This window comes from Brassica rapa, chromosome A05, assembly GCF_000309985.2.
Source record: "Brassica rapa cultivar Chiifu-401-42 chromosome A05, CAAS_Brap_v3.01, whole genome shotgun sequence".
In the NCBI taxonomy this organism is placed as follows: domain Eukaryota; kingdom Viridiplantae; phylum Streptophyta; class Magnoliopsida; order Brassicales; family Brassicaceae; genus Brassica; species Brassica rapa.
In genome coordinates, this window is record NC_024799.2 from 27,545,154 (window position 1) to 27,556,569 (window position 11,416).

An 11,416-nucleotide genomic window follows, 5' to 3' on the forward strand; every position below is an offset into this window, starting at 1 on the left:
ATCTCTATTATACAAAGCACGTTCCCGTACTGAAGAGCCCATAATAGGTTATTGGGCCATCAGTCTACCACACATTTGGTTATTCGGGTCGGGTCTTTCCGGTTTACCCGGAGGATCGAGGTCGAGTTTTTTCTGTTAAGCCGTCAATGGCGGAAACTTCATCGAAAGAGATCAAAAAAAGGAACTCGGAGATTTCAATTCATGGGTATATTGAGTTACGCCGTCGCCGGCGGCGGGTTTGCGGTGATCGGCGCGTGGGAGTCACTGGACTCTTCGAACCTCGATCCGAATCCATCGTCCCCTACGGCGGATCAGATCACTCCGTCTCCGCCCAAATCTACTGGATCGTCTTCCACCCCCGTAGCTCTGCTTTCGTCTCTGTTCATAGCCAACTCGATTTACTCCTTCTTCAGCTCAATCGGATCCAGCGACCGGGTCGGATCGATGCTCCAGTTACAGATCCTGGCGGTCGCAGTTTTATTCCTAGTCTACGCCGTCGTAACCCATCTGGTCAACTCCAAAAACGGATCCTTTGCTGCTCTTCCGTCTTCGATCACGAGCCTGTTGCTTCTCTTCGGCTTCATCGAGGAGTTTCTCATGTTCTACCTCCAGAAGAAGGATACTTCCGGAATCGAGAACCGCTACTACGATCTCATGCTCGTCCCCATCGCCATCTGCGTCTTCTCCACGGTCTTCGAGCTCAAATCCGACTCAACCACGCATCGATTCGCGAAGCTAGGGCGCGGGGTCGGTTTGATACTGCAAGGAACGTGGTTTCTGCAGATGGGTATATCGTTCTTCACGGGGTTGATCACTAACAACTGCTCGTTTCACGAGAAGAGCAGAGGCAATTTCACCGTCAAGTGCAAAGGACACGGTGATTATCACAGGGCCAAAGCTATAGCTACGCTTCAGTTTAACTGTCATTTGGCTCTCATGGTGGTTTTAGCTACTGCGTTGTTCTCCGTCGTTGCAAGCAAGAAAGGTTTTCTCCGTGAGGATCATTCAAAGTATCGGCCTCTCGGAGCTGAGATGGAAAATTTGAGTAACTTCACTCTTGATTCTGATGAAGAAGAAGACGAGGTTCGACAAGATAACCACGTAGCTAAGGAAACTGCTCTTAATGGAATCATCAGCTCACACGCTTAAAGGTATTAGATCAAAGTTTCAGACTTTTTTCTGTTGATTTTCTAGAAATGTTGTTGATGAAATGATATGTAATGTAACCAAACACACGAAATAATAAAGTTTAAATCTTTTGCGTTTGTAACAGAGAAAAAAGTGTCTTCTTGCTAGTTACTTCTTAAGCTATTACAGTTAGATCACTCATGTAGTATTGTGGCAAACGGTTAGTTCTTAAGTCAGAGAAATCGAAACTCTTATTTAGGGGCTTTTTCTTCTTCACTGCCTTGATCACTACTACTCTTGAAATACTTGCATAGAACTATGTAGACCACAAAGCTTATAGTACTTGTAAGAGCAAGCAGCCAGTAGTATTTGTCTAGCCTAGCTTCCGACATATCATCTGCAAACCAGTTTTGCCCTTCACCTGTTGAGGTCGAATAAGCCTCCACGACTGAGATCAGCCCTGCGCTCACAAAGCTTCCAACGCCAAAGACGCTTGTGTAGAGAGCAAACCCCATTGTTCTCATTCTAACCGGAACCTCGCTGTAGAAAAACTCTTGCATCCCAACCACTGTGAATATATCCGAGATTCCCAGGAGGATGTACTGAGGTAGCAGCCAGAAGATGCTGAACGGGACGGTCTCTGGATCGTAGTCAGGTAACGTCTTCACCTTTTGGCTTATGTCTAGTCTTTTCCTTTCGACTATTGCCGCGATGACAATGGCGATGATGGATAGGAACATTCCAACTCCCATTCTTTCCATCACGGAGATGCCTTGACCGTTGTTCTTGATTCTTTTGGTGACAGGGATCAAGATCTTCTCGTACAGCGGCATGAGAAGGATTATGGATAGAGTAATGGTGCTTTGTAGGGTAGCAGGGGGGATTTTGAAGCTGGGACCGATGTTTCGCTTCATGGTCATGCCTTGTTTGGTGAAAAAGGTCGCTGGTAGCTGGAAGATGACCGCAAACATGAGAAGCATCGTCCATATGGGCAAAAGGCGAAGCACTAACTTGATTGTATCAACTCCAGAGAAACCCGTTTTTGAACTTTCATCATCCATTTTCTGTGGGGTTGTTGTTGAAGCTTTTTCAATGTCTTCAGGCTCAGCGTCATCGTCGCATTCACAGAGAGGCCTCTCTTGTAGCCTACACATGCAAGAAACAGGGAGCAAGAATCAGTCATTATGGTAAGTCACACTTGAAAAAAAAAATTGAGTTAGTGAGAAAACTCACTCTAGCTCCATAGCGTCCAAATCATCCTCATCTGCAAGTGTATATGTGCTTCTCTGCTTCTTCTTCTTCTTCACTACTCTCCCTTTGATGAACTTAAGGATCTTCTCAAAAGGCGTAGGAGTTGTTTTCGTCTTCAAACCCGTACCAGCACCATAAACATAGATTCCGCAACCCGACAAGAACAACAAGATCAACAGGAACATTGCTATTCCGGGTATGGCAAAACCGAGGACCCAACCAAAAGTGTCTTGGATATAAGCCATGACTGTGACACCCATAAGGCTTCCAGTGCAGACGCCAAAGTACCACCATTGAAAAAACTGAGTCTTTCGTGTAGCTTTAGCGTCTTTTTGATCACCGGAGAGAAGCTCAAATTCCTTATCAAGGTCGTGGTCAAGCTGGTCCGCACCAAAGGCTTGTAGAGAAGGGTTTAAGACACCTAACCCGATTGAGACAAGGCATAGTGAAGAGTAGAGAAAATAGGTGGAGATTGTCTTCGTAGCTGAGCGTGACCCAGCAAATGCCGTCCATGTCAGTCCCACTAGCCCCTTTACAACAATAAAGATTATTAATATTCAAATTTGTATCAAAGGGAAAGAAAAAAATCGAATTTCCCACTAAGCTAGCTTTTTGCCAATAAGATCCGATAAGACCCATTATGAGCACTATCATCATTTATAATCGAAATTCCATTATCAAGCAAATTATAAAAGGGAAACATATACCATTAGTGGTTAAAGAGAATTATAATCTGATGGTGACCCATTACTATTTAAGACAGTCTTGACCATTTTTTTCAAACACTACTTAGCACATATAGTCACTTTCTAATTTTTAAGTTAGACCGTCTAAAACCATTCGTTATAATACTACTTAGTGCACATCATCACGTGGTCACTGTATGACTGATTTAGCATATGCATACAGGAATATAAGACCACATATTATCAGCATACATCAGTTTATTAACAAAACCGTTTCAATAATAGACGAATATTAAAAACAAAAAACGATAATGGATCATAAGATGGCCAAGTAGCTAAATCTCATGGCATAAACAGCATAATCTACGGTGGAAGAGAGTTTCAACATGTATATATATACGTCATGACTCGTGAGTATTTCAAGTTTTCAACATATACTAATACAAATATGTACATAGATATAATTTAATGTAAAAGATTCGTACCACAAAGTAGACAGAAGAAGAAGCAAGGATAGTGAAGAATCTATCCCAATACGCATCAGCCAAAGGAGCAGAGAAGAGAGGCAACATAGAAGTGAAACCCGCCCAAGTGTTAACTGTCTTGGCTGCTCTTGAGTTACTCATCTTCACTACATCTGTTAGATATGTCACTAAGTTTGATGCAACTCCTTTAAACGCATATCTCTCCATTCCCGCAATCACTATACACAAAAAACATCATTAATTTCACAGAAGTTTTGGATCTATGAAAGAAACAAAATATGACAGAGATGAATTATTAACCTATGAGAAGAGCACATGACTTGCCAAGTCCTCTTGTCTTCTGTTCCATATCCATTAGAGGCTGTCTTTATGTGTTTATTGTCTGTGTGGAGAAAGATAGAGAAAGAGAGGTTGATTATTTGTATGTAGAAGAGTGGAGAAAAGGTTGATGATTAGCGAGATGTAATTCCCTATTTATAAGTTTTAAAATCAGTCTTTCCGGTGTTTGAAAATTTCCGCTAATGGCAGAGATTAATTTCCATATGTGGAAACTTAATATATTGTGCCTTCCACCTACATGTATGTATATATACGTATATGGGTGAAAGTGTGCATTCACATGTGTACATAATTGCATAGAATGTTTAAATACTTATTAGACCAAAAAAAAATGTTTAAATACTTATTCTATTAACTTGAAACGATATGGGAAAATGGAAATCCAACGACGGAGGGTAAGAATTACAAAACAAATTACTAAAAAGATGGAGTTTTTTTTTGTAGAATTTGAGTCTAAGATGTCGACATTGTCGAGAAAAAGAAACTGATTTAATAGAAATACGTGAAACCGGCAACTTGGTTGAAGTAGATTAGGAAACTCAATATGTACTCTAGTTGATTCATATATTCATAACCGTTACACTAACTTTTTTTTGTCAACACGAGAACTTTTATTCTGCTAACAAAACTGAAATTTAGCAGCGTAAGCACAATATGTGTGTGTGTGTGACATAGAAAATACACCATAATAAAATACAAAACGTTAGCAAACTAAAATTTCACATTCTGAGAATTACGGGAACAATATTTAGAAAACAGCCATGTAAGTGGTCTCTATAAATCTTTGCCAAAAAAAGTCTCTAAAAATACTAGAGAATTTGTATTCCCTACCCACCAAACCTCCCTTATTTGCACTCCATATTCTATTTCCCCTTAATTTTTTTCCCCCCATCATTACTATTTTCCCCCCATTGTATGGTATCTCACCTTTTGCAGTATATTAAGCTAATTTACTCAAAATACTAGAGAAACATAACATTTATGATTTTGTTGGAACGTCGTAATTATATATATACATAAAGGACTAAAGGAGTTCGCTAAATAAACATCTAATATATTATGAAAATTTAGGCCATAATCTTCATTTAAGTCGAGGACCTTGATAATACCACGGTCTAAAAAACAGTTTTAACATAATTGTGATAGATTAATTTTAATGATTTGTTTATTTATAACTAAACACTAATAAGTCTACTGGTCTTATCCCTTTGTTCTTTTTTCTTTTTTGTCGACGACACCCTTTTAGTTATATATAGAGTGGATCACGTAAATACCAAAAGGAAATGTGGATGATTCTTTTTTTTTCTGGCCATGTGGATGCTATACATCAATATGTCAAAATTATGCAACACCATGCGGTATGTAATCACTATAAATGGATCTATCATATACTTTTTACTATATTTCATCCTTATACGTATATACTGATTCGAAAAAGAAACAACAAAGTTATTTTCCTTTCATTTTTATTAGGCCTATCGGTTCCATATGTAGATTTTACGTCTTTTATGTTTTACTTTGTATTTCTTTTATTAAAACTTGTTTCTATACATTTCATTTTCCAATATATCGCAGTTTTCTTTTCTATTTATGCATTTTTGTGTATTTTTACACTAAATGCTTACATTAATTTGAAAATTTTAATGGATGTAGACAAATATAACCAGTAATAAACGAAGAAAATTACAAAACAATGAATAATAGATATGGTAAAAGAAAAAAAAATCCGTTCAAAACTTTACTTAAAATTCTAAAGTCTGTGCTCGGAAAAAATATATATATATATAAGCTTCATCTTTTGTGTGCTAATGTTTCCTTTTTTCAACTTGATATTTTATTTATGTGTTTCTAATTTATATAATTTTCCTTTCACGTATTGTTAGTTTTATCAAAAACATCTGGAACGGAAGGTTTGTATGTGAAATTTCATTTTCGTGCTTAGTATTTGCTTAGTCTGGTGTTTGAGCTAATTCATTGCGGAGCGACGCATATTAAATTTATTTTAGATAAAAAGTCCCAAACAAACTTTGATTTTTACCAAAAAAAAAAAAACATTGATTTTTCTAACTAAGGTATCACTAAGAATATACTACATACAATAAGTGTGTCGTTAGGTAGGTCTCATGTGGCACGTATAATGAATAGCGAAAACAACGAAACACGTGTTCTCTCAATATGCCAAGTGTCATGTATTACAGCGGATGCGTCTATACACTTGTGGCTTCTTAATCCAAGGAATGTTATAAATAAGATAAAGAGTACGTTGTATAATTGTGAAGTTGATTTTAGTATGACGTTAGTATCACTTACGATGTCTTACATGTCCAAATTACGTCAAAAAGTGAGATAAATTAAAAGCGATCGTGGAAAAAAACAAAGATTAAAAGTGTTCTATACTTTTGTCCATTTTTTACACAACTTTTTAGCTTCACTGACTGACTTTGTGGGAATTATATATGTCTTTGTCTTTTGAGATTAAATCTAATCTACAAACATTTGCAGAGATGCAACGTTGATGGTGATTGGTCATCTGCCAATCGCCATTAGATTGGAGTTCTTCATTGCCAGAGCTAGATGAGGGATTAGATAACAAATGGTCTAAAGAAAACGCATTGTATCGATCGAGACTTGTTTCAACGCTCGATGATACAGAGGCACAGTGAGCTATGATTCACAAATGGTCTAAAGAAAACGCATTATACCAAAACTCTAATATGGTACGCATGGTTTTTATAGCCATATGTCCGGAATGTTTGGAGACTTTACACTACATGCATATATAAGATAAAATTTCAGTTAAGTACGAAGTTACTTACTAAAGATTTTTGGCTATGATAAGTGTTATTTTCGATGATAAATTTCTATTAGATATCAATAATGCGATAATGGTTGAAAAAGCAAAAGCTTTTCTTGAGAAAAAGAATGATAGAATCAACTTTAGGGTTTGCCTTTGGAGAAAGGTGGTGTCCTGAGTGCCACAATATGGTGACTCGCACCAAACTGTTAAAGAGTAGCTTCCGTGCATCAATCTTCTCTCTTCCCTGATGTGTATATTGCCACGTGGATCATGCCTTTGTCGACGTGGATTTATCTACGTCACTCCCCGATATTCCACTGGATCCTATCTTTTTCATCCTTTTTTTTCACAAACAAATCATTGATTATTCTACAAGGTTATTGAAAATATTGTTTGTACGTAAATTTTTTTCAATTAACATGGCCCAATAATGCTGAAGTCACAGAAAGTGAAGATGATTCATCGTCCAATAGTTTTATTTTTATAAATTATAATATTACAAAATACCACTGAAGAGTGCAGTCAGGCTCAATTTGGGGTTTTATATATAAGTTATCTATACTTGTTAAATACATAGATTATTCAATATAACTATCTTCATTAACATTTATGATTACATGTATTAGCTTTTTACAAAACAAAACTAGAACAAGTAAACAAAAACTAGCTTTGTTTCTGTATTAAGTGGTTTATGCAGATCATATCATTTAGATTGATAACTCTTAAAATATACAAAATATCACCATGATATACTAGCATATGTTCGTGTAGATTGAATGTCGTATTAATTAAATAAAGGGTTTTTTATATAACTAAAAGCTTATATCAAAATTATAATGGAAACTATATATAGCTCCACTGTTGAGAACCTGGGAGAAACACGTGCTACGTTCGTTGAGCACGTGACTTGCGAAAGCTATTGAGATGTAAATGTACGTTCGCGTTTGAAGTTAATGAACAATTTAAAAGAAATAAATATTGCAACAAAGTTAAGACTGTTGATGAGAAAACATATATCACTAGTTTGTAGACAACATGACTGCTTAACAACCAGAAAACTCACTATGAAGTTATGATGTAGATTATGACAAATATTTAATTTGTGAGTTTTAGAAAATTATTCTAGACACCGTAACTGTTTGTTTTAATAAGTGAGTATTAACTTTAAAGATTATTTATTAGAATATAAATAGATCATCTGACTATACATTTAGCTTTCGATATCATATTCTTTGTTGGATTGTAATTTCTTGCTCTTTTGTCTTTGTTCCTTCTCCTCTTCTTGTAATAAGTGGTTTGCCACCATTCTAAAAACTGAAAAGTTTGGTCTAAATTTTAACATTTACACACAAAAAAAGAATATAATTTCAAACAACGGTCATATAAAATATATCTGAAAGTTGTAAATCGTACTATGTATAAATAAAACTCTAATCGAAATTTAAACTATATTTTCAGTAAATAACGTAACCAATGATTACAAAAATATGAATTGCAGTATATGGTGTAGCGTACCCCACCTATGGTGGTTTAGTGAGATGGATATCATTTTGGACTACACAGGAGAAGGGGGAACATATAGAACTGTATCTACATGGGAAAACATCAATTCATGAATAGAAGCTTTTACTTCATAAGCGGAGTTTTTTATGGGTGCAATTCATAGGCGGAGTTGCTCATGACGGAAGAATAAAAACAAATATTCTCAACTGCAGTCTGCAGTCAGAAAGCGATCAAAACCAGTTGCAAACAAATAATAATAAAAAATAACTAAACATCAAGAAGTTGCTGTTTAAAATTATAAACGTAATCTTTGCGCGCGTTCCTAATCCTTACCTACATGCTACGTAAACTCGCACTTAACGAGCTCATGTTTCTTTCACGAGATATAAGGTGACTACACCTGCATAAGCACTAAATTTGTATTTTCTATATATCAATGTGATATAACAGTTACAAGGTTGTATTGGTTTGGTGCTACCAAATTAATTATCACTGGCATATATAATATATAGTTTAATGCTTGTGTTATTCACTAACATTTAAAGATAATATAGTATTCTTATGGTGCCTGTCTACACAACATTATAGTCTCCAAGTAAGTATTTAAATATGACTGAAACAATACTTTGTTAAACCGTTATACTTTTTTTTTTTCTTTTTTTTAACCATATCAAATGGACTCTTGATTATACTAGTATTATCATATATGTTAATGTTTGGTTTCGTCAGACGTGTTCTGCTAAATTGCTATACGACGCCTGTCTCAAGATAACAAGTTTTGAAGAATACATTAAAAGACCTTAGTAGTGTAAGACCAACTTTCTTAGTTTTTAACCATATAATTTGGACTTATATATGTCTCTATCCTAAATGCACTAATGTCGACATACGCATATACTAGGTTTCTTTCTTCTATATCTAATTCTAATAAAATAAAAAAATGGGGTGGAACATCTCCAATCAATAATGAGATAGCTAGGAAGTCTTAGTTTGATCCATTCTGTACACTACATCACAATTTTTTTTACGAATATTAAAATATGACCATAATAACTTTATATATTAACCTATTTACTTTCAAAATTTTGTTTTGTTTATTATTGCAGGGTAAATAAAGTAGTAGGTAATAATAGTATTGGTTTTCCAGGATTCAAACAACATGGGCAGTTGAATGTATTGATTTGACGCTATTGTCTCCCAAGTCGCAACACTGACGCCTCACCCCAATGGTGTCATTCAAATGCTCCAACCAAGATAACTAACCAGCTCTTGATCAGCAGATGGAATCGAAAACAGGTGTCATATGTTGGGATTCGAGATAACCGGGAAAAGACCGGTGCTGGTACGACCGACCGAAACGAAAGATCGTGTGACGAGAGCAGTTCCCAATTGGTTGGTTTTAGGGGCTAGTTCCGTAAATACAAGTAAGCAAGATGCGGTGGTAGTATTGTCATTTCAACAAGCAGGGGTAGAATCGGTAATAAGGGAAACAGTAGTAGCTCTACGATTTACTTTTCGCTTCATTCTCTCAATCTCGCTCGCTCTCCTTTGGCAGATCTGAGAGTTTTGGACAAAGAATAAAAACTTGGTAACGACGTTCGTATCTCTTCCTTTGATTCACTCATCCCTTTTATCTCTCGTTTGAGTTTGAGCTTGAGCTCGAGCTTCCGATGATTATCCTTAGGATTCGCTAGATTTAGATCCACAGCTTGTCTCTTGAATGGATTTTTACAACATGGACCTCTCTTTGCTTATCTTGTTAGAATTTAATTGGACTCTGTGCTGGCTTTTTGAAACTTTATTGTATGGTTTAGTTATGGTGATTGTGTTGGTAGATCGATTCATGCTTTCATCTCTGTCTATGACTTATTGATGAAACATGTTTTTTTTTTCTTTTGTCTTGTTCACGTTGATCTCCATGCACGCCTCGGCTGTAATAATTAGTTGAATTCTTTTGCTTATTAAAAGTGTGTGTTTTGTATCATATCTGGTCGGAGTGGCTTGTGTTCCCTCTTTGATTTGAATTGCATACTTCTGTTTCTATCACAAGATATGTTTGGTCTCAATTTTTATGTTTGTTGAAACTTTTCTTATTAAATCCACATTTTAGTAGGGAAACATGCCTCCCCAGAAGATCGAGACAGGTCACAGCGACATTGTCCACGATGTCGTCATGGATTACTACGGAAAGCGAATAGCAACTGCCTCATCAGACGGCACCATCAAGATAACCGGAGTGAGCAACAGCGGCGGATCTCAGCAGCTAGCTACCTTAACCGGCCACAGAGGTCCCGTCTGGCAAGTCGCCTGGGCCCACCCGAAGTACGATTCGCTCCTCGCTTCGTGCTCCTACGACGGGCAAATCATAATATGGAAAGAAGGAAACAATAACGAATGGACGCAGTCTCACGTCTTCACAGACCACAAAGTATCAGTCAACTCCATCGCTTGGGCTCCTCACGAGCTCGGTCTCTCCTTAGCTTGCGGAGCATCCGACGGAAACATCTCTGTCTTCTCGGCCAGAGCCGATGGCGGTTGGGACACGACGAAGATAGACCAAGCTCACCCGGTCGGAGTCACTTCGGTGTCGTGGGCACCAGCGACGGAGCCAGGGGCGCTCGTTAGCTCCGGTATGCACGAGCCGGTTTACAAGTTAGCGTCGGGAGGGTGTGATAGTACGGTGAAGGTGTGGAAATTCGCAAACGGGTCGTGGAAGATGGACTGTTTCCCGGCGCTACACAAGCACAAGGACTGGGTGAGGGACGTGGCGTGGGCACCGAACTTGGGTCTGCCGAAGTCGACGATAGCGAGTGGGTCGGAGGATGGGAGTGTGATCATATGGACGGTGGGGAAAGAAGGAGAGCAGTGGGAAGGGAAGGTATTGAAAGATTTCAAGACGCCGGTGTGGAGGGTGACGTGGTCGATGACGGGTAACTTGCTGGCGGTGTCGGATGGGAACAATAACGTAACGGTGTGGAAAGAGGCTGTGGATGGAGAGTGGGAACAAGTGACCGTCGTTGAGCCTTAGATTGTGTTATTCCTGTTTGTTTCATTGTGATTTATTTTGTTGTAGTAAGTATCAAATGTGGTTGCTTTATACATTTTTTGTTTCTTACCATCCTCTAGATGCTTTCTCTGCTTACGTTTCTCGTAAAAACATGTGTTATGTATTTTATTATCAGACACCGAAAGATTGCAAAATATTTGAAAGAAATTAATTTGATTTA

The 11,416-nt window shown here is 37.4% G+C and overlaps 3 protein-coding genes and 1 long non-coding RNA gene across 7 annotated transcripts; 3 read left to right on the top strand and 1 right to left on the bottom strand.

Annotated features, from left to right (window-relative positions):
- Positions 1–73: 73 nt before the first annotated feature.
- On the top strand, positions 74–1,281 carry LOC103870973. The gene has a single exon (XM_009149176.3). It carries the CDS (start codon positions 202–204, stop codon positions 1,147–1,149), a length of 948 nt encoding a protein of 315 aa, XP_009147424.1. The 5' UTR covers positions 74–201; the 3' UTR covers positions 1,150–1,281.
- LOC103870974 (protein NRT1/ PTR FAMILY 5.9) lies at positions 1,241–4,150 on the bottom strand. Its single transcript, XM_009149177.3, has 4 exons — positions 3,851–4,150; positions 3,551–3,768; positions 2,362–2,909; positions 1,241–2,274 (listed from the first exon to the last, which is right to left on the bottom strand). Exons 1-4 carry the CDS (start codon positions 3,903–3,905, stop codon positions 1,380–1,382), a joined length of 1,716 nt encoding a protein of 571 aa, XP_009147425.1. The 5' UTR covers positions 3,906–4,150; the 3' UTR covers positions 1,241–1,379.
- Positions 4,151–4,437: 287 nt separating this feature from the next.
- LOC117134045 lies at positions 4,438–6,689 on the top strand. The gene is made up of 2 exons (XR_004458153.1): positions 4,438–4,709; positions 4,856–6,689. It is a non-coding gene; the product is annotated as an uncharacterized LOC117134045 (long non-coding RNA).
- A 2,934-nt stretch (positions 6,690–9,623) lies between these two features.
- On the top strand, positions 9,624–11,416 carry LOC103870972 (protein transport protein SEC13 homolog A). 4 transcript variants are annotated; one of them, XM_009149172.3, is made up of 2 exons: positions 9,624–9,777; positions 10,303–11,416. In XM_009149172.3, the coding sequence occupies exon 2, from the start codon at positions 10,309–10,311 to the stop codon at positions 11,215–11,217; it is 909 nt and encodes a 302-aa protein (XP_009147420.1). In that variant the 5' UTR covers positions 9,624–9,777; positions 10,303–10,308; the 3' UTR covers positions 11,218–11,416. The 4 variants fall into 4 exon arrangements, with proteins under 4 accessions (XP_009147420.1, XP_009147421.1, XP_009147418.1 ...); XM_009149173.3 differs by having other exon boundaries at positions 9,657–9,785; XM_009149170.3 differs by having other exon boundaries at positions 9,669–9,785; positions 10,300–11,416.